The 27,274-nt window shown below is 46.3% G+C and overlaps 2 protein-coding genes across 5 annotated transcripts in view; both read right to left on the bottom strand.

The window, feature by feature from the left end:
* The window catches only part of EHMT2 (euchromatic histone lysine methyltransferase 2), an 85,654-nt gene extending 58,648 nt beyond the window's left edge, over nucleotides 1-27,006 (bottom strand). Inside the window, exon 1 of one of the 2 annotated variants that reach the window (XM_081934274.1) lies at nucleotides 26,687-27,006. In XM_081934274.1, coding sequence (XP_081790400.1) covers nucleotides 26,687-26,791 — 105 coding nt within the window. In that variant the 5' untranslated portion in view covers nucleotides 26,792-27,006. The remainder of the gene's footprint in view (nucleotides 1-26,686) is intronic. The other variant, XM_081934273.1, reaches the window with a different exon arrangement.
* Nucleotides 168-9,548, bottom strand: ZBTB12 (zinc finger and BTB domain containing 12). 3 transcript variants are annotated; one of them, XM_081936435.1, is made up of 4 exons: nucleotides 9,282-9,548; nucleotides 8,436-8,858; nucleotides 5,748-6,326; nucleotides 168-4,058 (listed from the first exon to the last, which is right to left on the bottom strand). In XM_081936435.1, the coding sequence occupies exons 3-4, from the start codon at nucleotides 6,242-6,244 to the stop codon at nucleotides 3,032-3,034; spliced, it is 1,524 nt and encodes a 507-aa protein (XP_081792561.1). In that variant the 5' UTR covers nucleotides 6,245-6,326; nucleotides 8,436-8,858; nucleotides 9,282-9,548; the 3' UTR covers nucleotides 168-3,031. The 3 variants fall into 3 exon arrangements, with proteins under 3 accessions (XP_081792561.1, XP_081792560.1, XP_081792562.1); XM_081936434.1 differs by lacking the exon at nucleotides 8,436-8,858; XM_081936436.1 differs by lacking the exon at nucleotides 8,436-8,858 and having other exon boundaries at nucleotides 5,748-6,267.
* Nucleotides 27,007-27,274: the final 268 nt, after the last annotated feature.

Genomic DNA, 27,274 nt, shown 5'->3' with positions numbered 1-27,274 from the left:
TTCAGGGAAGCGTCCTGAAGTCCCCCAAGCCTTCGGAGTGCTCAAAACGAGCCTCCGAGCAAACCGGAAGTCACTTCCGGTTTGCTCGGAGGTTTGTTTTGACTGCTCCGGAGGCTCCAGAGAAGCGTCCTGAAGGTCCCTCAAGCCTTCGGAGGGCAGGAGAGGCTGTTTTTGCCCTCCCCAGGCTCCTATAAAGCCTCTGGAGCCTGGGGAGGGCAAAAAAAGCATGCAAAAAATGGGGGGTCGTGCCTGTAGTGCGTGCATGTGCACTGGGGGGTTGCGCATTGCATTATGGGTGCGGCACGCCCGCACACTACCCCCCTGCGCTCCCCCCACTTATGGCACGCGAGCCAAAAAAGGTTCGCCATCGCTGGTATATAGTCAATATCCTATTAGTTTTGTAATGTGTGAATAGCACTGAGCCCAAGATCTGGGTTTTTTTCCCCCCCCTGTACAGGTAGTCCTTGACTTACAATTCATTGAATGACCATTCAAAGTTACAACGGCACTGAAAAAAGCAACTTATGACTGTTTTGTACACTAACGACCTTTCCCCATGATCATGTGATCAAAATTCAGACGCTTGGCAACTGATTCATATTTATGACCGTTGCTGTGTCCCAAGGTCACAACTTCTGTGACCTTCTGAACAAGCAAAGTCAATGGGGAAGCTACATTCACGTAACATTCCTGTTACTAACTTGTCAACTGCAGTGATTCACTTAACAACTGTGGCAAGAAAGGTCGTATAATGGGGCAAAACTCACTTAACAAATGTCTCACTTAAACAAGATAAAAACTCTGATCGTAAATTGAGGACTACCTGTATCTATTACTGATTCTTCTTAATAAAAGAGGGGGAAATGATACTGTGCTTGCCATTTTTCGAAAAGACAAAGCTCTACATTCTCCAGAACATCTGTTCCCACCATGCTCATCTTAAACCAGTGCCCTGGGTCTACAAAAAGCCAACTTATGTAACAACAGCAAGTTACCCAGAGCCTTCTCTTTGTTTCGCCTCTGTTGGGTCAGCAGAAAGGGCCATCAAAACCTACAAAGGCCTGGTCTCCATCTTGAACACCAGGCTTAGATTCACAGCCACGTGGTCAAAGAACTTCCTTCATGTCGGCTGTTCTTAACCAAATGTCTCAGGTGGATGAATTGCTGTATTTCTGCGGTAGTTATGGAGGAGCCGCCGAGAACAGTGCCTACTACTTCCTCCAGCAGATCCCTCGCTCCTCTGCCATTTCCTGTAGAATTATTGCCTTTAAAAAAAAAAAAAAACCCTAGATAAAATTGCAGTAGGTGGCTGTACCCATCAAATGCCACAGTAGAGACTTTCTTTGACATCCAAACGATATCAAACTCGGCAAATGTCACCCGCGAAGTTTAGGTGGCCGCCAACTTTCCGTCCACTGTTTCCAGGATCTCGAAAGGCTTCAGATAACCTAAAACCTCGTCTGTGCGGTCTTTCTAAAGCTGTTTTTGCGGCTGAGTGAGGATAAGAAGATCAGAGAGAAGGTTCAAGGCCACAGGTGGCGGGCAGCAGGGTACCAACTATATATAGCTGATGGTGGAGATCCGTCTCCTGTGCCATGCTGCTTAAGGGTTTTTGTGCCCCCCAGTTTCTTTGGCTGAGATAGTTCCAGGTCTCATCCATCTCACTAGGGAAGGAAGATTACCTCAAGTGAGATTTCCCCTCTCTGAACAACCCATAGCCACGTTCCCAATACCATTCTGCCTTAGAAGGCATCTCTGTCCACTGTCATAGGATGTCTGAACAAACTCTGGATAGGATCGGGCTGTAAAAGAGGTAGCCATTTTCTTTTTTCTTTTTTTTTGATAAAGGGCCATAAGGAACCCGTGACGGATTTCAATCCGAAAGAGCTGGAAGGGACCTCGGAGGTCTTCTAGTCCAGCCCCCTTGTGTATGCCATTTTAGACAAGTGACTGTCCAGTCTCTTTTTTTTAAAACCCCAGTGATGAAGCACCCACAATTTCTGAAGGCAAGCTGTTCCAGCGATTAATTGTCCTCCTTGTTAGAAAGCTTCTCTTTAATTCCACGCTGTTTCTCTCCTTGATTAGTTTCCATCCATTGTTTCTTGTCCTGCCCTCTGGTGCTTTGGGAAAAAAAGCTGACCCCTTCCTCTTTATGGTAGCCTCTCAAATCCTGGAATACTCCTGTCATGTCGCCCCTAGTCCTTGTTTTCTCTAGACTAGCCATACCCAAATCCTGCAACTGTTCTTCATTATGTTTTAGTCTCCAGGCCTTTAATCATCTTAGTTGCTCTTCTCTGCACTTTTTACAAAGTCTCGAAGTCTTTTTTGTAATGCGGTGGCCAAAACTGGGTGCGGTATTCCAGGTGTGGCTTTACTAAGGCTTTATACAGCGGTACTAATACTTGATGTGATTTTTGAATCTATGCCTCTGTTTATACAACCAAGGATTGTATTAGCTTTTTTTGGCTGCCGCCGCCGCCGCCACACACTACTGACTCATGTTTTTAAGTGATCGTCCACTAGGACTCCGAGGTCCCTCTCAGTTATGGTTTTTGAGCCAGGTTTCGCCTAACTTATACTTGTACCTTTGGTTTTTCCTGCCCAGACGTAAAACCTTGCTCTTCTCCACATTAAATGTCATGTTGTTGGATAGGGCCCATTGCTCAAGTCTGTCAAGATCTTTTTGGATCCTGAGCTTGTCTTCTGGGGTGTTGGATGAGGACAGATCCCAGGAATCCCATCTCCTACCGCCTTCTATTCAAACTAATTAGATCCCTTTCACTTCCCGGACTATCCAGGAGCTTCACTTCACTTACGGTCTACTCTGCTAATCCACTAGGCCCTTCCCACACCCGTCCAAAGAATCCAGGGCTTCGACCCTCTACCACACTAGCGCTAATCCTATCCCACAAAACTCGGGGATCCTGGCTCATTACCCCTACAACTAATCCCTACAGCCCACGTCCCTCCCTCAGAGCTCAGGATTTACCCCCCTTTTCCACTCCCCACCGCTACCCGCTTTCCTCCTCCTTCAACGTATGAGGACGTTGATCTCGGTCACGCTGGCCTCCATGACGTTCTCCGCCGTGGTCTTGCCGTGCTGTTCCTTGAGGTGGCGGCGGATGGCGGGCTTGTGGGCAAAGCGCACGTCGCAGTAAGAGCAGCGGTAGGGCCTCTCCCCACTGTGGAGGTTCATGTGATCGTGCAGCGTCGATTTCTGGGTGAAGCACTTCCCGCAGATGGTGCAGGAGTGGGATTTCACCCCGCGGTGAACATTCATATGTCGGTTGAGGTTGCTGCTGTGGTTGAACTGCTTGCCGCACCGAGGGCACATGAAAATGAAGTGATGGGCCCGCATGTGGAAGACCAGCTTCTCCACCCCTTGGAAGACTTCCTCGCACTTGGTACAACAGATGATCCTAGAGATCCCGCTACCTCCCCCGAGGGTTCCTGAACCGCCACCTCTCCCAACCACGGGAAAGGTGGAGAAAGGACGGCCACTCAGTCCTGCGAGGACCAGTCCCATCCCACTGCTGCTGCTCTGGCACTCGGCAGCAACGGCTGCCGCCTCGCTAGTCTCCTCCAAGTAGCCTCCCCCAGGGATGATCAGGAGGCCTTTACCTACATCATCCTCCGAGAGGCTATAGGAGGCCTTGACCACCCCATGCTGAGCTTTCTCCGGTGTAGATTCTGGAGAAGACACTATGGCTTCTGCCACCGTAGAGTTGACTTGAGGTTCTTCCTGGTCTCCGGATTCGGCTTTGTTCCACCCCGGCAGAGGAGACAATTCTTTGTCCCAGGGTTCCTGGGGCGAGCCTTCCTTGTTCCAACTTTGCTGAGGGGACGTGTCTTTGCTCCAGCTGGTGCCCATCTGCTGCTGTTGCTGCTTCTTCTGCCGCTGGGCCACTTCCATGGCCGATTCAATCTTCACAATGCAGATGTCAGAGACGGAATCTTCATATCCAAAATCGTCCTCCTGCTCCTCTTCCTCCTCTTCTGCCTTCATCTCCAACTCTTCTTCCAACGGGAACTCCAGCTTAACGGGCCGCTGAAGGGACCTATCAACCATAAGAATACATTCAGAACATTAGAAAGTAAGTCTGAGGCATGGCTAATGCCCCTGTTTTACAAGGAATCTTGGTTCATTATTGTAAGCCATTACTCTCAAGTCTAATTAGCTCTAACCATCTGTAGAGGCAGGCCACTCTTCTCAATACAGGTAGTCCTTGACTTACGACCAGAATTGAGCCCCACATTTCTGTTAGTAAGCAAGGCAGTCGTAAAATGAATTGTGCCCCGTTTTACGACCTTTCCTTGCCACAGTTGTTACATGAATCAGTGCGGTTAATAACACGGTTGTGAAGTGAATCTGGTTTCCCCATTCACTTTGCTGGACACGACATGACACATAATGCGATAATGCCAACACAAACCAAGTAATGTCATCATATCAATATCAGAATCATGGTATTTGTGCCCCTGTATCTGTGTATCTGATGCAAGTACAGATAGTTCTCGATTTACAGCCATAATTGAGCCCAACATTTCTGTTGCTAAGCGAGACGGGCATTACATGAGTTTTGCCCCATTTTATGACCTTCCTTGCTTTGCCAGTTATTAAGTACATCCCTGCAGTTGTTAGTAGCATGGAACACCGCATTCATCATAAATATGAGCCAGTTGCCAAGCATCTGGATTTTGACCAGGTGACCACAGGGACGCTGCAACTCTCGTAAGTGTGAAAAATGGTCGTAAGACATTTTTCAGTACCGTTGTAACTTTGAACCATCACTAACTGCTGCAAGTGGGGGACTATCTGTAATTACACAGGATAAACAACTGAAGCAGAGAACTATTATGGCTTTGGCTGCTCAGGCATGCTGCTATTACCTTGCTTACCCAATATATTCCTTAGAGCACACAGTTAAAGAAATACCACTAACTATTATAATTACCGTATTTTTCAGAATATACGATGCACCTTTTTCCCACAAAAGAGAGGGTGAAAATCTGAGTAAGTCTTATACACTAAATACAGCATTTGTGGCCTCCTGAAACTCCACCCCTTCACCAAAATGGCCTCCAGAGTACTCCTGGGGGCTGGGGAGGGCAGACATGAGCGAAAAACGGGCTGGTTTTTTTGCTCGTTTTTGTGGCCCCCCCCCCAGGCCCCAGGAGCACTCTATAAGCCTCCTAAAGGTTATCCATGCCTTTTTTTGACAAAAAATGGGCCCGTTTTCTGCTCATTTCTGCCCCCCGGAGCACTCTATGAGCCTCCTAAAGGTTATGCATGCCCTTTTTTTGACAAAAAATGGGCCCGTTTTCTGCTCATTTTTGCCCCTCCCCCAGCAGCATTCTATAAGCCTCCTAAAGGCTATGCATGCCCTTTTTTTAATGAAAAATGGGCCCATTTTTGAGAAAACGAGCCGTTTTTGGGAGGTTTGCAGAGTGCAAAAACTTTTTCTTTTAATTTGCCTCTTCAAAATCTTGGTGCGTCTTATACTCCGAAAAATACGGTAGCTGTCATTGGTCAACTGTGGTGAGTAAGAATCACCTCTAGGTGACCAGGCTGGAAATTGTTTCCCCAAAAAACAATTGGTTCTTTCCATGGATTTCTCCCTCCCCCCCCACTCCTTTTTTTTTTTTTTTTGGAAGGAACTTGGACTAGTGGCGAAAAGGGCACCCAAATAGGCTATAACAACAGTTTTGTACAAGTATTTGCAAGACTGAGGAATTCTTCAGCAAACCTCTTGCGTGAGTGCACTTTATTCGATGAGGTAGAGCAACCCACAACACTGGAAGACTTGAATTTCCGGTAGCCTCCAAATTTGGACGTTTCTTCTTTGAGGTTGATTTTGGGTTCGATGAATTGGGAGAGGGCGTTTCGACATTTCTCCACCACGTGCTCCATCTGAAGGTAGCTGGCAGCGGTCAGATAGTTCACAATGTCCCTGACGGCAAACTCAAGTGCTCCAGTGTAGCAAGAGAGAAGAAGATCGGCTACAATTTTGGCACTGTGCATGAGGGAAACTTGGAGCTCGGAAGAAGGGTTGAGCAGGAACTGATCTCTCAGGAACGGGGAGCAGGCCGCCAAGATGACTTTGTGGCCGCGGAACTTGAGGCTGTCCGCCACGATGGTGACATCACAAAAACGCTCCTCAAAGCGCAGCTGGTTCATGTTGCGTAGGGTGGCCGCCTCGTGGCCAGGCAGCTGAAAGCGAAGGAGCTCCACACCAGACGCCATTTTGGCTCTTGCGAGGTGGCCGACTTTCCCAAGGGGAGCAAGAATAGAAGAGGCTAAGGGTCAGGGTCGAACAAAACAGGCACTGAAAAAAAAAGAGGGGGGGGGGAGAGGAAAATAAATTTAAGACTTTAAATAATCTCACTTTGCACAAAGTGCCACAATCTTCCCCCATACCACTCCCAAGGCTTCACAGAAGGTGCAAAATCTTATTTATCCAGTTTGGAATTAGCAAGTTGGTGAAACCAGCATGCAAGTCCTGTCGAACTAATCATCATCTAATTGGAATGACTGAAATTACATGAAAAATAAAAACTGTTGGCTGAGTTTACATAGTGTGTTATGTCATAGGGTGGTTTGCTTGGCTTTAGCTAGCTATACTGTTTTGAAACCAGGCTTTGTGGCTTATAATCAAGGTTTCATGGCTTGGCATGGGATATATATATATTCATTCTAAGCCTTTGGCTTTTTTAAGAATAAGAGCACATAATAAACTGCTCTATGTCCTAAATTGTGGTTCAAATTAAAACATATCTCTGATGTGTTTGTTTCACATCAATGATTAAGCTATAGACCAGTTTTATAAACAACTACAGAAATGTTCTAAATTTCTAAATCTAAAGAGTGGACGGATCTGTATTGCAAAACTTCAAACTACCACTAGACAGCTGCAAAGAAGCCTGGCAAATAAAACTTGTCTCTGCTGCCATCTAACGGTTGGGTGGTGCTCTGCAGTCCAAATACCAACAACTCTAAATTTGTATGATGTATGAACCTAGCATTTCCTTAAGCTTCAATGATATTCCAAACCAGATTCCTTTATCAATCATATAGAGAATATGGGAGGGAGGTGGAAAAACATATTAAGCTCATTTTTGTTCCCCAAAGTTAAGAGTTATTATGACTTCAGTGTCTCCATCCTGGTTCACACAACCCAGATGGTACAAGAGTGATTGGTCTCATTTGAGAGAATGATGAAGCTGCATACAGACGGGAAGTTGAACAACTAGCCTCGTGGTGCGACCGGAACAATCTGGGACCAAACACACTCAAAACCGTAGAAATGGTGGTAGACTTTAGGAGAAACCCCACCATACTACCACCTCTTACAGTACTAAACAAGACAGTATCAACAGTAGAGACCTTCAAATTTCTAGGTTCTATCATATCTCAAGACTTAAAATGGACCCCGGACATCAAAAACATCATCAAAAAAGCACAACAAAGAATGTTCTTTCTGCGCCAACTCAAGAAGCTCAAACTGCCCAAGGAGCTGCTGATACAGAGGAATTACTGAGTCTTCCATCTGTACCTCTAATAACTGTCTGGTTTGGTTCTGCAACCCAACAAGACAGACACAGACGATAATTAGAACTGCAGAAAAAACAATTACTGCCAACCTGCCTTCGATTGAGGAACTGTACGCTGGATGAGTCAAAAAGAGGGCGGTGAAAATATTTACAGACGCTTTGCATCCTGGACACAAATTGTTTTAACCCCTAGCCTCAAAAAGACTCTATAGAGCACTGCACACCAAGACAACTAGACACAAGAACAGTTTTTTCCCGAACGCCCTCACTCTGTTAAATAAATAATTCCCTCACCACGGTCAAACTATTCACTAAGGCTGCATTACTATTACTATTAGTCCTCTCATCATTCCTATCACCCATCTCCTCCCACTTATGACTGCAGGACTGCAACTTTGTTGCTTGTATCCTTAAGATTTCTATTGATAGTTTCCTGATTGCTTATTTGTACCCTATGACTATCATTAAGTGTGGTACCTTGTGAATTCATGATGAATATATCTTGTCTGTTTATGTACACCGAGAGCATACGCACCAAAGACAAATTCCTTGTGTGTCCAATCACAGTTGGCCAATAAAGAATTCTATTCTATTCCATCAAGATTTGATTTTTGGCTTGGGACGTTAAGGGAATCCAGTCAATACTATTCGAGCTCTTTAGTTCAGGGCTTGCAATATCATCTCTAAATCTGGGCTTCCCTTGCAAAACATCAACGCCTACTTTTTTTTTTTTTGAGGTTGTGCCACGAAGAAGTTATTTTCGACTTCTATACGTTTTCTGCAGGACGAATACAGCATACACCCATACAAAAAAAACAGGGAAGCACGCATGCAGGTTCAGTTCAGCTCATTTCCCAAACTTCGCCTAATAAGATGGCCCGTACGTTTCATTTAAAGAGCCCCCGTTTCAGGCATCGAGCCGACGGACACGGCCTTTTCCAGTACGTAGGAGCATCTTCACGTGCGCGCCAACTTCCAGTGCGAACTCTTCCGCCGCACCGAAGTTGCAAGCGGAGAGAGCGCGTGCAAAAAAAGAAAGAAAGAAAGAAAGAAAAATTAAAAAGTGCGGATTAACTTTACCGGCGATGGCTGGGGAGGTGTGGCATTAATTCCACACCAAAAAGGGAAGCGCCACGGGAAAGAGCAAAACCTCCGGGGTGCGTATATACACACAGTCTCACACACACACACAGAGAGACACACGTGTGAAAGTCTGCGCGTTGCTCCTCCCGGCGCGCTGGATCCAAGATGGGAAGCGCTGGATCATAAGATCGGAAGCGATTCCTCGATTGCAAAGCCTCCGCTTTCTAGGCACCGAAATAAAAAAAAAAGGCGGGAAGCTTCCCTTCTCTCTTTCTCTCTTGCAGCAGCATAAAGCCTAACCTGCAACCTTTTTCTTCTTTCTTTCTTTCTTTTTTTCCCCTCGGGCGCGCGTGCAAAGAAAGAGCTTGCACTTTTCTTCGCCCCTCGGCTGGTTTGCACGTTTCCAGCCCCGGGATCTCTCGCGTTGCACAGTTGCACGCACAAACCACCCGTTCCGCTGCTGCTGCTGCTGATCCCCGGTTCTTCCCCCCCCCCTTTGCAGGCTCCTTTCTTCCTTGCAAAGAACCAGTTTTGCTTCCTTTGCAAAAGAACCGGAGACTCACACACCCCCGCCCCCTTCCCGGTTGCAGATCCTCGCCCCCCTCTTTTTCCCCCCCCAATCTCTCCTCCCTCCCACCCAACCTCACCTGGATCGCGGTTCCCCCTCTCTTGGAGGAGAGGGGACGACCCCAAATCGCCCAAAAAAAAAAGAAGGCAAGCCAAAAGAAAGGAATTAAAGGGGCCTCCTTAAAGGGCCAGAAAACGAGGGGGGCAATATTTGTCAGCCAGATAGAAAAAGAGAGAAGGAAAAAAACCCAACAACTCCGAAAAGGGTCAATGAAAAGAAGGTGGGAAAAAGCAGAAAGAACTTCATTGCATTGTGGGAGAGAATCCACCCGTGGGATCCTTTAATTGCCCACCTTCTTCCCCTTTAAGGCCAGTGACGTCATCAGCCCGCGCCTGGAGGGCAAGAGGGGAGGGGTACATTCTTCAGCCTCCTCCAAATCACCTTGGCAACTAATCCCTCCCCCCCTTGGAAACCGCTTATTGTAGAGATGGCGGAGGGGTTTTTGTGGGGGGGCGGTTGTGGGGGGCGGTGTTTCCCTCCCTTTTTAAAAAGAAAATGATGAGGTTTCCAGAGGGGAAAATGAGCTGGAAAGAGGCGGAAGCTTTCTTCGAGATGGCAGCGTGCAAACAGTAGTCCGAAAAGCTCTCCAGCCCTTCCCAGTTGCAGAGCTGGTCAGGCTGCAAGAAATTTCCTTTTTCTCATCTGAACAACCGGCTTTCCAATGATAGATATTTAGAGTCGTTAGATTTTAAAAAGTCCCGCAACTGCCGAAACCGACTTTTTAAAAAAAGGAAATTTTGAATTTGCTTGCAAATTCAACGAGGACTGGTAGTTTTACGACCATAATGAAGCTGCAAATTATGGAATGGAATAGGAATGGAATTCAATGAAGCAAACCAATGCAATGCAATACAATACAATACCTTTATTGTCACTTTGAATGTACACTAATCATATAAAGATAAAAGGTAAAGTTTCCCCTCGCACATATGTGCTAGTCGTTCCCTACTATAGGGGGCGGTGCTCATCTGTGTTTCAAAGCCGAAGAGCCAGCGATGTCAGAAGACGTCTCGTGGTCATGCGGCCGGCATGACTAAACGCTGAATGTGCATGGAACGTTGTTACCTTCCTATTTTTCTACTTGCATTTTTACATGCTTTCGAACTGCTAGGTTGGCAGAAGCTGGGACAAGTAACGGGAGCGCACTCCATTACGCGGCGCTAGGGATTTGAACTGCCGACCTTTCTGATCAACAAGCTCAGAGTCTTAGCCACTGAGCCACCGTGTCCTTCTAATCGACATACATTAAAGTAAAATTTTATTGCATACAGCTCTCAAAGGGTCCAATATACACTACATAAATATGACAAAATAAATAAATACAAATTTGGTCGCTAAGTGAGATATTTATTAAGTGGATCTTGCCCCATTTTATCACTTTTCTTGCCCCACTTGTTAATTGACTCATTACAGTTGTTAAGTTAGCAATGTGGCAGCTAAGTAAATCTGGCTTCCCTTTTGATTTTGCTGCGCAGGAAGTCACAAAAAGTGATCGCATGAGCCCAGGACAGTGCAACCATCATAAATATCAGTTGCCAGGCATCCGGATTTTGATCATGTGACCATGGGTATGCTGACAACGGTCGTGTAAAAAACAGTCATAAGTCCTTTTTTTCAGTGCTGTTGTAACTTTGAATGGTCACTAAGCCATCCCTTGTAAATTGAGGACTACCTGTTTTCTTCTTTCTTTCTTTCTTTCTTTCTTTCTTTCTTTCTTTCTTTCTTTCTTTCTTTCTTTCTTTCTTAGAATTTGTCAAACAAAAATAAGAACAAGAATAAAAGAATACAAATACAGTGACAGGGACGATAGGCACGTTATTAATCCTTTTTATTTACTTCCCACTGCATTTGGAAGTTCCCAGCTAAGCAATGGCTGTTATTAGTAGTAGAAGTCATCAGAACTGTGATGCAACAAATTTCATTTTTTTCTCCTTCACTGCCTTTGTTAAACAACCAGCTTTCTTTGGCAGATTTCCAATTGTTAATACATTTCTCAAATTTGCATCCCAAGCATTTAGAGGTTGAATAGTGGCCGGGAAATTCCCACTAGGTCCTCAAATCTAGTTACTTTCCGGAATATGGAGGCAATTATGTGGTGGGCATCTTTGTGGAGACTAAAATATATGAAGAACGGTTGCAGGAAGTGGGTTTGGCTAATCTAGAGAAATGGACTAGGGGGAACATGATAGCAGTATTACAGTATTTCAGAGGCTGCCACAAAGAGGAATGAAGTTCAATTAATTCTCCAAAGCACCAGAATGCAAAGACAACAACATTTCAATACTGCACCATCATTGCATCAATGAAATGCCATCTATAAGACTTGTTTTAATAGCTTATGCTCTACTGGGTAGCATTGGCAAGATAGAAATAATGAATGGAAACTAATCAAGGAGAGAAGGAACCTGGAATTAATAAGAAACCTCCTAACAGTGAGGACAATTAACCAGTGGAACAACTTCTCCTTCAGATGCTGTGGGTGCTTCATCACTGGAGATTTTAAAGAAAAGACTGGATAGCCACCTGTCTGAAATGGCATATAGCAGGGATGGCGAACCTATGGCACGCGTGCCACTGGTTGCACACTAAGCCATTTGTCAGGGCACACAAGGCATTGCCTTGTCAGCTGGCCAGCGCGCATGTGTGCACTGGCCAGCTGAGTTCAGCCTTTTTTAAAGCCATTTTTCGCCCTCCCCAGGCTCCAGAGACTTTATAGGAGCCTGGGGAGGGCGAAAAGAGCCTCCCCTCCACGGGAGTACCCTCTGGAGGCTTCAGGAGCTTCCCTGAAGCCTCCGGAGCAAAAAAACTTGCCCCTATGGGCAAACCGGAAGTTCGGGAACGGACTTCCAGTTTTCTCGTAGGGTTGGTTTAAGCCCTCCAGAAGCTTCAGGGATCCTGAAGGTCCCTAAAGCCTCCGGAGGACTATAAACGGTCCTATGAGCAAACCGAAAGCCTCCTGAAGGTCCCTGAAGCCTCCGGAGGCTGTTTTCACCCTCCCCAGGCTCCTATAAAGCCTCTGGAGCCTGGGGAGGGCGAAAAAAGCATGCAAAAAATGGGGGGAGCGGCTGTCATGCGCGCATGCACACTGGGAGGGTAGCGCATTGCATTATGGGTGCAGCACGATATGTCACGTGACGACATCATGACAACGCGAGTTTGACACCCCTGTTTTAATTTGATACGCAAAGGATGGGTATCTCTTCTGCTGGAAGTTGATAATGAAAGTGGCATAAGCAAATAAATCCAATAAATAAATAAATGTATGCTTTTGATAAAAAATGAATAGAATTGAATACATGTATGAGTTCTACCTTGGGTTTATGATATAAAGACAACAACATTTTAAAACTGCACTATCCTCATTGCATCAGTGAAATGCCATCTGTAAGACTTGTTTTAATAACTTATGCTCTACTGGGGTAGTGTTGGCAAGACAAAAATAATGGATGGAAACTAATCAAGGAGAGGAGCAATCTGAAATTAACGAGAGACTTCCTAACAGTGTGGACAATCAACCAATGGAACAGCTTGCCTTCAGAAGTTGTGGGTACTGGAGGTTTTTAAGAAAAGACTGGACAGCCACCTGTCTGAAATGCTTGAGCAGAGGGTTGGACTAGAAGACCTCTAAGGTCCCTTAAGGCTCTATTTCATTAAGGAAAAGGTGCAAGACATTGCTAATAGTTACTTTTGTACAGTGGGGCAAAAAAGTATTTAGTCAGCGACCAATTGTGCAAGTTCTCCCACTTAAAAAGATGAAAGAGGCCTGTAATTGGCATCATAGGTAGACCTCAACTATGAGAGACAAAATGTAAAAAAAAAACACCAAACAATCACATTGGCTGATTTGGAAATAATTTATTTGCAAATTATGCTGGAAAATAAGTATTTGGTCAATATCAAAAGTTCATCTCAATATTTTGTTATATATCCTTTGTTGGCAATGACAGAGGTCAAACGTTTTCTGTAAGTCTTCACAAGGTTGGCACACACTGTTGCTGGTATGTTGGCCCATTCATCCATGCAGATCTCCTCTAAAGCAGTGATGTTTTGGGGCTGTCACTGGGCAACACGGACTTTCAACTCCCTCCAAAGATTTTCTATGGGGTTGAGATCTGGAGACTGGCTAGGCCACTCCAGGACCTTGAAATGCTTTTTATGAAGCCGCTCCTTCGTTGCCCGGGCGATATGTTTGGAATCATTGTCATGTTGAAAGACCCAGCCACGTTTCATCTTCAATGCCCTTGCTGATGGAAGGAGGTTTGCACTCAAAATCCCATGATACATGGCCCCATTCATTCTGTCCTGTACACGGATCAGTCGTCCTAGTCCCTTTGCAGAGAAACAGCCCCAAAGCATGATGTTGCCACCCCCATGCTTCACAGTAGGTATGGTGTTCTTTGGATGCAACTCAGCATTCCCTCTCCTCCAAACACGACGAGTTGTGTTTCTACCAAACAGTTCTATTTTGGTTTCATCCGACCATATGACATTCTCCCAATCCTCTTCTGGATCATCCAAATGCTCTCTAGCAAACTTCAGATGGGCCCGGACATGGACTGGCTTAAGCAGGGGGACACGTCTGGCACTGCAGGATCTGAGTCCCTGGCGGCGTAGTGTGTTACTGATGGTAGCCTTTGTTACATTGGTCCCAGCTCTCTGCAGGTCATTCACTAGGTCCCCCCGTGTGATCCTGGGATTTTTGCTCACCGTTCTTGGGATCATTTTGACCCCACGGGGTGAGATCTCGCATGGAGCCCCAGATCGAGGGAGATTATCAGTGGTCTTGTATGTCTTCCATTTTCTAATTATTGCTCCCACAGTTGATTTGTTCACACCAAGCTGCTTGCCTATTGCAGATTCAGTCTTCCCAGCCTGGTGCAGGTCTACAATTTTGTTTCTGGTGTCCTTTGACAGCTCTTTGGTCTTCACCATAGTGGAGTTTGGAGTGTGACTGTTTGAGGTTGTGGACAGGTGTCTTTTATACTGATGGCAAGTTCAAACAGGTGCCATTGATACAGGTAATGAGTGCAGGACAGAGGAGCCCCCTAAAGAAGAAGGTACAGGTCTGTGAGAGCCAGAAATCTTGCTTGTTTGTAGGTGACCAAATACTTATTTTCCACTATAATTTGCAAATAAATTCTTTCCAAATCAGCCAATGTGATTGTTTGGTCTTTTATTTTACATTTTGTCTCTCATAGTTGAGGTCTACCTATGATGCCAATTATAGGCCTCTCTCATCTTTTTAAGTGGGAAAACTTGCACAATTGGTGGTTGACTAAATACTTTTTTGCCCCACTGTATGTTCACCAAGGAGCCAAGGAGATAACTGGGCTAACAATTTGTAAAATAATGAGGGATTGGTTCAATCTTATTGACTCTAAAGATGCCAAGCGTTTAATTTCTATCACCATCATTCCTCCTGACACCATCATTCTTCCTGGTCCCTTTTGGTGGCTAAGCCTGGAGTGGGGGAATAGACTTCAGAAATAAGGGAGAGGGGCGGTAAGAAGAGTGAAATACAAATAAATAATTAAAATGGGTAATGCCTTTTGAGGTTAGGAGGTGATAGATACCTGCAGCTATGAGAAACTCTCTTTAGAAGAAGTTATCTGTCAACCCCAGAGACAATTTCCATCCATTATTATGACAGATCTTGGAGAAATTATTGGGACTTCAGCTGTAAAGAATCCAGGATGAGACTGATTATCTGGATCTTGCGCAGAGCCAGCAGTGAGACCGAGACAGAACTGGCTGTTGCTGTGAATGACCTTTGTTGAGACTTGAATGTTAGGAATGCAGCTTTCCTTGCCTTGCTAGGTTTCTCAGCTGCTTTTTATGCCATCAATCATAATATAAGTTGGAACACTTAGGAATTGAAACTGGGGGGCACTGCATTATAATTGTTCTCCTTGCTGAGTGGGTGGTATCAGTCATTAGTGATGAGAGCTGAAGGATGAGACGTGTAAACTCTTTTACGTCGGGCACTGCACACTATATAATACTATATATAATATCTACATGAAGCCAGCAGAGGAGGTCATCTGGAATTAAAGGTGGAACATCAGTACAGGTGGATGCTGATTTACAATCATTTGCATAATGACCAACCAATGATATGAGAGTGTTAAAAAAAATAGACTTACAATTGTCACAGTCACGTAAGCAAAATTCAGGAACTTGGCAACAGGCGTGTATTTATAATGGTTGTTATACCCTGGGGTCACATGATCGCTCTTTGTTGCTTTCTTATCTGGGTTCCGACAAGCAGGTCAATGGGAGAATCCAGATTCATTTAACAACCACATAGTTTACTTAACAACCAGTGATTTGCTTAACAACCCAAAAAGATGGCCAATTGGGCATAACTCACCTAACAATTGTCTCAGCAACAATGGAAGTTCAAGTTCCAATTCTGGTTGTCAAATTGAGGATTAGCCGCATACTAATAACATCTAACTAGTCATCTCAACATAGCGATGAAGAGATTGTATGAAATCAGAGGCCTTTCCTGAAGGCCTCCGACAGTGAAATGGAGGGCGCTGAGTGGGACTGTCAGTGCTGCCATGGTGAGGTGAGTCAGTGGAAGACTTCCCCTGAAAATAAGACCTGGTGCCTTTTTGGCAGCAAAAAATATATAAAGACCAGGTCTTATTTTTGGGAAAACACGGAGGTTTGGTGGCCTTCCCTCCAGGTTCTGGAAGGGACAACATTGTCTCTTAAGGAGTAAGTCCATAAATTGGTCGTATACCTGCAGCAGGGCTGGGTTCCTGCCAGTTCTAACCTCTTCTATAGAAGAGGTTCCACAAATCTACAGTGCCGTTTAGAAACGGCTCCAGCTCCCTCCCCCCGCCCGTCCACACATCATCAAGATGAAGAGCGAGAGGAGGAATTCTGGGAGTTGAAGTCCACAAGTCTTAAAGCTGTCAAGTTTGAACACCCCTGGGGTTTTTCTTTTCTAAAGGGTTAGGGGTGCAAGGGTCTTGTAACTTGACAGCTTTAAGACTTGTGTGCTTCAAATGCCAGGGTTCCTGAGCCAACATGACTGGAGGAGGAATTCTGGGAGTTGAAGTCCACAAGTCTTAAAACTGTCAAGTTTAAACACCCCTGGGTTTTTTTTTCTAAAGGGTTAGGGGTACAAGGGTCTTGTAACTTGATAGCTTTAAAACTTACGTGCTTCAAATGCCAGAGTTTCTGAGCCAACATTTTGGTTGCTAAGCAAGAGCGTTGTTAAGTGAGTTTCACCACATTTTACCAGTTGGCCACGCCCACCCAGTCATATGGCTGGCAAGCCACTCCCACCTGGTCACATGGCCAGCAAGCCACTCCCACCCAGTCACATGGCTGGCAAGCCACACCCACCCGGTCACATGGCCGGCAAGCCACTCCCACAAAGCAGGCCACACCTACAGAAGAGGTTCTAAAAAATTTTGAAACCCACCACTGACCTGCATGCACAGTTCCACCTACATCAACAGACAGAAACTATGATGCCTTTGCTCAGCTGCAGCTGGGATGCAAGATTATTACAATACTGTTGAGGTCTAAGTATATCCTGATATTGTAATCGATGCAGAATGAAACATCCTGCATCCTGTAGAATCAAACACAGGACCCAAAAACCAATGATCAGTGCAGTACAGATAGTCCTCAACTTACAACAGTTCATTTAGTGACCATTGAAAGTTACAACGGCACGGAAAAAAGTGACTTATGACCAGGGACAAAATCAACTTATCTTCGCTACTGGTTCGCAAATGTGAGTGTGCACGCTTTGCTCACACGCGCCACCTCCACGCATGTGCAGGACCTTCCGTGCATGTGCAGAGCGTCAAAAACGGGACATGATGTCATCCAGGTGTGTGGGGGAGTGGAGCCTGCTAGTGAGCGTGCCTGCAAAGGTAAGTAGAACAGTGAGGGGGGGAATCCGGTGTGCCACGCTATTTAGATCAGCAAGAAAGCAGGAAAGCTGATGATTCTAGCTAATATAAATAGTGTGTCACAGCTGATTGTCGGAAATACCCGTTCGCCCGAACCCATAGAATTTTTTTTATACCAGTTCGAACTGGTAGCATTTCACCTCTGCTTATGACCGTTTTCGTAGTTACAACCTTTGTAACATTCCCAGGGTCCTGTGATCAAAATTCAGATGCTTAGCAACTGGTTCATGTTTATGACCGCCGCTGTGCCCCGAGGTCTTTTTTTGCAACCTTCTGACAAGCAAAGTCAGTGGGGAGTCCAATTCCCTTAACAACCGAGTGATTAACTTATCAATTGCAGTGATTCACTTAACAACTGTGGCCAGAGAGGTCATAAAATAGGGCAAAACTCACTTACCAACTGTCTCACTCAACAACAGAAATGATGGGCTCAATTGTCGTAAGTCGAGGACTACCTGTAACTACTCAGTCTGCATTGGATAAATTCCCTCCAGAAAATAATGGGAGAGGCTCCTACAGACAGGAGGCTACACTCGTATTTATACATTTCAGAAAAGGAGGGGAAAATGATAACAGTTGTACATATGCCGTGTTTCCCTGAAAATAAGACAGCATCTTATGTTCTTTTGACCTCCGAAATAAGCGCTTGGCCTTATTTTCGGGGAGGTCTTCTTATGTTTGAGGTGCAGGAAGCCCCTTAACCTCGGCCCGCGGATCAGCTGATCCAGAGAGGACCGGAAGTTCTATCTGTTTTTGGCACAGTCTTGCCAGCCCTAGCATCGTTGTTAAACATAGCTTGGTGAAATTTAAAAAAAAGCAGAGGCAGCGAAATAGCAAATTAACACCTGTGCTTTGCCTGCCATCTGTTTATAATAATAATAATAATAATAATAATTTGGATTTATTAGCCGCTCCCTTTCCAAGTAGGACTCGGGGCGGCGTACAATGGAGCATAAGACATAGAAGATATATAACAGCACATAAACGTACATAAATACAAAACACACATACACGGAGGAGGTAACAAATTTCATCATTTAGACAGTTAAAAATCAGCATTAAAATACCCCAATTGTAAAAACCCAATATGCAATTAAAAATTAATATATAAAGACAATTTAAAAAACAGTTAGGAGGAATAAGAGAAATTACGATTGAGCCAGGCCAGATAATTGAAAGAGGTGGGTCTTCAGCTGTACACGGAAGGAGCGGAGATCGGAAGTAATCCTGATGTCACGGGGGAGGTCATTCCACAGGGCTGGGCCCATCACAGAGAAGGCTCTGCTCCTGGGTGTCGCCCCCCGGCACTGTTTGGCGGACGGCACCCGGAGAAGTCCCTCTCTGTGTGAGCGAATTGGTCGTAGGGATGTGTGGGGCAGGATGCGATCCTGCATATAACTAGGCCCTGTGCCATGAAGCGCTTTAAAGATCATAATCAAAACCTTGAAACGCACTCGGTAGACCACAGGAAGCCAGTGCAGCTCGCGCAGGAGAGGTGTTACAGGGGAGTATCTAGTCCTCCCCATAATCACCCGCGCGGCCGCATTCTGGACCAACTGTAGTCTCCGAGTGCATCTCAAGGGAAGCCCCATGTAGAGAGCATTGCAGTAATCCAGGCGAGACGTCACTAGCGCATGGGTGACTGTGCGTAGGGCATCCCGGTCCAATAAGGGGCGCAATTGGCGCATCAGGCGAACCTGATGGAACGCCCCCCTTGCCACGGCTGTTACATGATCATCCATGGACAGCCGGGCATCCAGGAGGACGCCCAAATTGCGCACCTGTTCCATGGGGGCTAGTTGGACGCCCCCGATGGCCAGAGATGGAAGCACCTGGTTGAACCGGGAGGCCGGAAGCCACAGCCACTCCGTCTTGGAAGGGTTGAGTTTTAGTCGGTTGCCATCCATCCAGACCCGTACGGCCTCCAGACACCGGGACATCATTTCGACGGCCTCATTGGGGTGGTTCGGGGTGGAAATGTATAGCTGAGTATCATCAGCATACAGATGATATCCCACCCCAAAACCACGGATGATCTCGCCCAGCGGTTTCATATATGTGTTGAACAGGAGAGGCGAGAGCACCGATCCCTGTGGCACTCCACATGTGAGTGGCCTCCGGGTCGAACTCTGCTCCCCTGCCAACACACGTTGCGTCCGATCAGAGAGGTAGGAGCCAAACCACCGTAAAACGGTGCCCCTGACTCCTAGCCCCTCTAGCCGGTGCAACAGGATACCATGGTCGATGGTATCGAACGCCGCCGAGAGATCTAATAGGACCAGGATAGAGGAACAACCCCTATCTCTGGCCCTCCAGAGATCATCAACCAATGCGACCAAGGCTGTCTCCGTGCTGTGCCCGGGTCGGAAGCCGGACTGGCGCGGGTCTAGATAATCATTTTCCTCCAGGTGACGTGGGAACTGCTGTACCACCACACTCTCTACAACCTTCGCTAAAAAAGGAAGGTTGGAGACTGGACGATAATTGACTAGGTCCGTTGGGTCCAGGGAAGGCTTCTTGAGCAGGGGCCTCACCACCGCCTCTTTCAAGGCGGCCGGTAGAGACCCCTCACCCAGCGAGGCGTTCACCAGGCCAAGGAGCCAGTCACGCGTAACCTCCCAGGATGCCAGTACAAGCCAGGAGGGACACGGGTCCAATAAACATGTGGTGGGTCGCAGACGTCCACGCAACCTGTCCAAATCCTCGATGGCAACCGAGTCAAACTCCTCCCAAAGCGGTCCCTCAAGACTCGCCACGGGCGTCTCTACTGAACCACTGAAAGGGGCCCATCCCATCCGGATTTGAGCGACTTTGTCCTGTAGATATTTCCCAAACTCCTCTGCTCTGCCCTGTAGTGGGGCTTCCCGTGGTCTCTCAAACAAGAGAGAGCGGGTCACCCGAAACAGGGCGGCAGGGCGGTTATCTGCAGACGCAATAAGAGCGGCACAATGTTGACGTTTGGCCGCTCTTAATGCCACAAGGTACGTCTTCAAATAGGCTCGTGCCTGTGCTCGGTCAAATTCGGAACGGGAGGATCTCCAACGATTCTCTAGGCGTCTCTTGTGGCGTTTCATCACCCTTAGCTCCTCGGTAAACCAAGGTGCCAGGGTGGTTCGTCGCCGCAGGAGAGGCCGCAAAGGCGCCACCCGGTCTAGGACCCCGGTAGTCGCACTATTCCATGCGTCTACCAGGTCCTCCACTCGGGGGCGGGTCAGGTCCACAGGAGGTGGCCCAAGTTCCGTCTGGAACCTATCTGGTTCCATCAGGCGCTTGGGGCGGAACCATCTAATACCTTCCAGTTCCGCCTCCTCGCGGCGGGGGGTAGCACCAGGGAAGTCCAGCCGGAGAAGTGAGTGATCCGACCATGACAGGGGAATAATGTCTAGATCCCCTATTCCCAGATCACTCGTCCACTGGCCAGAGACGAAAACAAGGTCCAGGGTGTGGCCTCCCTCGTGAGTAGGGCCCTGAATTAACTGGGTCAGGTCCATGGCTGTCATGGAAGCCATGAACTCCCGAACCCCCTCAGACGCTTCTCCCATCGACGGCAGATTAAAATCCCCCATCACTAAAAGTTTGGGGGTCTCAACCGCCACCGATGAGATCAGCTCAAGGAGTTCGGGCAGGGCCGCTGAAGTATAGCGAGGAGCCAGGTATACTATCAGCAGGCCCAACTGCCTCCCTGGGCCCCATCTCACGACGAGGGACTCACACCCGGATGTCTGCGGCACGGTGAACTCTCTCGGCTCTAAGTCTTCCCGGATAATCACTGCTACCCCGCTGCCCCTTCCCTGGGCCCGAGGCTGGTGAAATGCTCGATAACCTGGCGGGCACATTTCCACAAGGGGTAGACCTCCCTCGTGGCCCAACCAGGTCTCGGTTATTCCGACGAGGTCCGGCTCCCCCTCCAAAATTAGATCGTGAATGAGGGGGGCCTTATTAACAACGGACCTCGCGTTGCATAACAGCAGTCTCAGGCTTTGGGTCTGTAGATCCTGACCACCTAGTATGCAGGGGTTGGTACAAACGACCGGGAATGACCAAAAACCCCGGTCTCCCAACCGACTACGCACTCTTAAACTGTCCTCGCACCTGCCCCTCCCCACGACCGTTGGTATTAAGGAGCCCTGCACAGGAATGCTATCTTCCCTCTCCTCCCCCACTCCGCTCCCTCCTCTTTCGACCACACCTAGGTGCCTGGCTCTTCCATCTCTCCTAACCGGTTCCCCCCCCCCCATCCCTACAACCCCTCCCCCCCCATCCTTATAACCCCTTACAACTTTTAAAAAACATTTAATTAAAAAACCCCTTAACGTGCGCTTCCTCCACCTCTCTGGGTTAATGAACCCGTCCTCAAGGTGGGCCCTTGAAAGGGCAGGAGGCCATAGCTGCGAGAGGGGGGAATCTCGTAGCTGTAGTAGGTCTAGCCTCGTATATAACATGATTAGACAGGGCCAAGTTCGTCAAGTGGGAGCTGTAGATGTATCAGTGGCCACAGTTCCCATTAAGGGGATGGTCTTGGCAAGAAGATAGTCCAGGCAGGGGGATAGGCTGATGGAAATAGTCCATATCTGGATGTAAATGCTGGCTGATGGAAGTATGATAAAGTAGCCAGCTGGTGGATAAAAATTGCAGCTAAGAGGTAGTTTGCAATGGATGGTAAATCATAATAGATGGTAGGGCAGATAGCCCGTAGTAAGTAGATGGTAAATGCGTGAGTGGGGGGGGGTAGTAGTGAGCTCAGCAAAACACCGGGTCTGACCTTCTGCGTGGGCCTCTGATGTTCCAGGCCTCCGATTCCATGGCCTGCTCTAGATGAAAAAAAATCCTCTGTCCATTTGGCCACCCAGGTGTTGTTATTGGGCCCGGGAGGGCTGCATCGGCCTCCCTGCGGCCTCCCTGCAGCCCTTCCCTCGTTCTTTTCGTAGTTTGGGCCGCTCGGCTCTCCAGGGTTGCCACCATCACTCTCATGTCACAGGCCAAAAACCGCCCAGTTGCACAGTCACGCAATCACGCAGACCGCCCAGACCACCGCCGCTGTCCTCCACCGCTGTCCTCCACCTCCTCCAGCCTTCTCGCCCCCCTCCAATCCAATCTTTACCGCTCCGCTGCTCCGCTGGCTCTGGCGCCCCGTTGTTCTGCCGCCGCTCTGCCGCTCTACCGCCCTGACTCCAATTCTGAGAGCGCCGGCCGCCATGCTGGTTTAAAACGCCAGCTGCCACGCTGCCACGCCGCGCCAACCGGCGCGCTATCTTCCTCCTGTCTGGCTGCCCGGCCGACCCGACAGGCCAGCTTGGGGCCAGGCAGGTGCCAGGTGCCAGGATGTTTAGCGCCATCTTAATTTTACATTGTTTTCAGCATGTACTGTGATATGATTTTATGGTTTTATTGCGCCTAGGGATGGCAATGGAAAGCAGCGGAAAGTTACTTTTCATCATAATTGCACCACTCCACTCCACGGACGACAGAAAATAAATAAATATTGTTTCTAGGGCTTTCAAAAACGTGGATGCGAGGAGATTTGTGCAATACAGAGGAGATTTGACAAATAAAATTACAAGTGAAGAACTTGGAAAAACACTACCAAATGTTTGTTTGTGTATCTGATAACATTCCATAGGCTCTTTTGGACGTTGTTGAATTCAATTCTTATAAGGCACAGTCCGCTTCAGCGGTGGTGGAAAATCCTGTGAATTGTAATCTACAATTAATCTACAAGTAGCAATAGGGTCTTAGGGATAACAGAATAAAGACGAGAAAATGCAAAAGAAACCCAAAACTCAAACCCATGAAACCCAAAGAAAGAAGAAATGAATGGATAAAGTCAAAAGTAATCTGTAATTAATCTGTGTAAGTCTTTCGTCTGTTACTTCATTCTGCTGTCCAAATATTTATTTCATGTCAGAGATTACGGTATATCAAGAGCTAAATTCTCCTGGAAATATTTATTTACACCTAATTTACATTGAAAATGAATTGCCTTGCCTCATCTCTGGAGCTCTCCCTTTATCAATTCACCTGCTAGTAAACCTACTACCGGTAGAATTTAGGTACCAATTTCAGAAACTTTCTTTTCCTGATCTTTTCAGGTAACCAGACCTTTAATAATTAAATAGGGGAATAACTGGGCAGGAGATTTCAACACATGTCACTACAGCTCCTGAATTTCTTTGGTATTTTTTGGGTGGTGGTGGTGGAGGGGTGTACCTATTTGTCTGGAAAATTAAATCAGCATCTGAGGCCCTGTTCAGCAGCCTGTGAATAAAATTGGATGGAAGAAGATTAACATCCTCAAACATTAACATCCACAAAACCCCCATAACCTTAACCTTAAACTGTCTACTGTTGACCTCACCCTATTCCTAAGAGGTCTGTAAAGTTCCAATATCTCATTGGTTGCCACAAAGAAGAGGGAGTCAAACTATTCTCCAAGGCACCTGAGGGTAGAACAAGAAGCAATGGGTTGAAACTAATCAAGGAGAGAAGCAACTTAGAACTGAGGAGAAATTTCCTGACAGTTAGAACAATTAATCCGTGGAACAGAAGTTGCCTCCAGAAGTTGTGAATGCCCCAACACTGGAAGTCTTTAAGAAGATGTTGGATAGCCATTTGTCTGAAAGGGGAAAGGGTTTCCTGCCTAGGCAGGGGGTTGGACTAGAAGGCCTCCAAGGTCCCTTCCAACTCTGCTATTGTATTGTATTGTGTTAAAGGAGGCGTGCATAAGCGCACCAGCGTGCCTAACATCCCTGTCCTAATGTCCCCATTTATTTGTCCCTGTTTCCTGTGTTCTTATTCATGTTTATTCTTATTCCTGTTATCTTGTACATGAGTGACAAACTAAATAAATGAATAAAATAAATAAATGACAAGAAACCTTTCTGTTGAAAGAACTGAAGGCGATTTTTCCTCTCCTTGAAACTTCAGGAAGATGAAGAATGCAGGGAAAGTTCTTTGTGAAGGCCCTCGGAGGGGGACGGGGCCCAGAAAGGTGTCATGGGGAAGAACTCTCCAGGGTTGAAGTAGTGTTGCAAGAATGTGGGATGAAGTCAGTTGGTGGCCCATGTACATAGGGAGTCTACGAGGCCGTTGGTCTGTCCCACAGAGAAGATAAGGAAGTGGTAATGTAGAATCGGGAGAAGATGGGATTGCTTAGCACCTTCGCTGAATCTGTCTTCTTTCAAAAGAGGGAAAGGACTAACTGAAAAAGAGGGGAGGGAAATGCTATGCAATATTAGAATAGAATAGATTAACAGAATTGGAAGTGGCTTTGGAGGTCTTCTAGTCCAACCCCCTGCCTAGGCAGGAAACCCTATACCGTTTCAGACAAATGGTTATCCAACATCTTCTTAAAAACTTCCAGTGTTGGGGCATTCACAACTTCTGGAGGCATTATCTGTTCCACTGATTAATTGTTCTTGTTTTACCCTTAAGTGCCTTGGAAAATAGCTTGACTCCCTCTTCTTTGTGGCAACCCCTGAGATATTGGAAGACTGCTATCATGTCTCCCCTAGTCCTTCTTTTCATTAAACTAGATATACCCGGTTCCTGCAACCGTTCTTCATATGTTTTAGTCTCCAGTCCCCTAATCATCTTTGTTGCTCTTCTCTGCACTCTTTCTAGAGTCTCCACATCTTTTCTACATCGTGGCGACCAAAACTGAATGCAGTATTCCAAGTGTGGCCTTACCAAGGCATTAAAAAGTGGTATTAACCCTTCCCGTGATCTTGATTCTATCCCTCTGTTGATGCAGCCTAGAACTGTGTTGGTTTTATATAAATGCTGGGATCATGTATTTGTGCTCCTGTATTTGTACAAGTAGTCCTTGACTTAAGACCACAATTGAGCCAATAAATTTCTGTTGCTAAAGCGAGACGGTTGTTTAATAAAGTTTGCTCCATTTTATGACCTCCCTTGCCCCACTTATTAAGTGCATCACTGCAGTTGTTAGTAACATGAAACATTGCAATCCTCATAAATATGAGCCAGTTGCCAAGTATCCAAATTTTGATCAGGTGACCATGGGGATGCTGCAAAGAGGGTGTAAGGGTGAAAAATGGTCATAAGAAACTTTTTTCAGTGCCTTTGTAACTTCAAATGGTCACTAGGTGAACTGTTGTAAGTGGAGGACTACCTGTACCTTTAGAGAATTCACATCTTTTGCTTCTGGCCAGAACTTAAAGTATTCTAATTCGAGACAATTTTCTACCTGCCTTCTCCTATTTGGCCACTGGAGGGCACAAAGGTTTCACCCCAATTTTTCTCCTCTCATAAGCCCAGTTTATAAAGCCAAGTTGCATTCTATCCTTGTCCCAACAGCAGGCCTGAAATGCCCTGAAGCTTCCTATTCCATTTTCTATGCAATTATCAGCCTTGCAAAGCAGTCCAGACAAAAAAAAAAACACACCCAGGAGTTACGAGCTTTATCCCTATTGTAAGGTTACTAGACACTTTGCAAATCTGAAAGTACCCCTCCCTTCCCTCCTTTTTACTCTCCTCAAAACTAAGGAGGGTCTTTTAACCAACCTTCCTTCTTTGGACTCGAATTTTATTCATCCTAATCTTGTCTAGGCTGCAGATCTTCCTAGCTACAAGGTCATTCCCACAGACCATCACATCAATTCTCCTGCTGCTCCTTTATTTAGCTTCCGTACACAGAATGGGATTGCCGTATCAGGATGAAAGTATCCAAACAGGGACCAAGATTCTAGTCTTTGCTTAGCCACAGAAACTTGGAACGGTTGCAAGAGCTGGGTATGTCTAGTTTAATGGAAAGAAGGACTAGGGGAGACATGATAGCAGTGTTCCAATATCTCAGGGGCTGCCACAAAGAAGAGGGAGTCAAGCTATTCTCCAAAGCACCTGAGGACAGAACAAGAAGCAATGGGTGGAAACTAATCAAGGAGAGAAGCAACTTAGAACTGAGGAGAAATTTCCTGACAGTTAGAACAATTAATCAGTGGAACAGCTTGCCTCCAGAAGTTGTGAATGCCCCAACACTGGAAGTCTTTAAGAAGATGTTGGATAGTCACTTCTCTGAAATGGTATAGGTTTTCCTGCATAGGCAGGGGGTTGGACTAGATGTCCTCCAAAGCTTCTTTCAACTCTTTTATTCTGATATTTCCCTGGGAGATTCTGGCCAGTCCGTCCCCTCCCGCCTGAGTCAGTGTGGTATAACAGTGAAGCATTGTTGTGGGGATAGTATACAAGGAAGGAATATTAGGTTTGTTTGCTATCTTGAGTTAATTATAAAAATAATAAAGGCCAGATATACAGTACATGAGAATAGCAAAATAGAAGAGAAACAACTGGAGAAAGTCCCAATGTATAAAGACCTGCAAATAGAAGTAGGAGGACTGTGACAAAAAAAAAAAAGCAAAGACAGTAGTGATAGGCGCCTTGGGTGCAATCCGAAAATATCGGGAGCATCCCTTGAACACCATCGGCGCGGACAAAATCCCCATCAGTCAATTGCAAAAGGCAGCGTTACCTGCAACAGCTTCCATCCCGTGATGTTACCTTCAATACCATTGGCTTTTTTCCTGTTTAATTTCCCTCCATCCTGAGCTAATATGTTAGAACTCTTCTGACCCATTTCCCGCAGAGGAATGATTCAAGCCTTCTTCCCTCTAGCCAATTTAAGCATAACTTTTTGTCAATTACCTAAGCCAATTACCTTCACCTGTTCTATCTACCCAATCCATACAACAACACAAGATGTCTTTATTTCGGCCCTTTGCATTTTACCCTATTGATTTTTAAGTCAAAAGATTCTCACAGCCCTTTTGTTGCTTCTAAATAGTGACGATAGTAAGGGTTCTCCTAACTCTCTTTAAATCCTTGATGTAAAAGCATTTGTTTCGTGACAGTTTGAAATTAAAGGTAAAGGTTCCCCTCGCACATATGTGCTAGTCATTCCTGACTCTAGGGGGCGGTGCTCATCTCCGTTTCAAAGCTGAAGAGCCAGCGCTGTCCGAAGACGTCTCCGTAGTCATGTAGTTGGCATGACTAAATGCCGAAGGTGCACAAAACGCTGTTACCTTCGCACCAAAGTTGGCTCCTATTTTTCTACTTGCAT

The sequence above is a fragment of the Natrix helvetica genome (assembly GCF_964273705.1).
Source record: "Natrix helvetica genome assembly, chromosome: 1".
NCBI classification, from domain to species: domain Eukaryota; kingdom Metazoa; phylum Chordata; class Lepidosauria; order Squamata; family Natricidae; genus Natrix; species Natrix helvetica.
Note: the sequence above shows the minus strand (reverse complement) of the source record. Positions and strands in the feature narration are given on the sequence as shown.

Coding starts and splice junctions, on each gene's coding strand:
- ZBTB12 (XM_081936435.1), bottom strand. CDS start 6,244: ATGGCGTCTGGTGTGGAGCTCCTTCGCTTTCAGCTGCCTGGCCACGAG. Junction 4,059..5,747: donor AAAGTGCACTCACGCAAGAG/GTTTGCTGAAGA, acceptor TATGGTTGATAG/GTCCCTTCAGCGGCCCGTTA.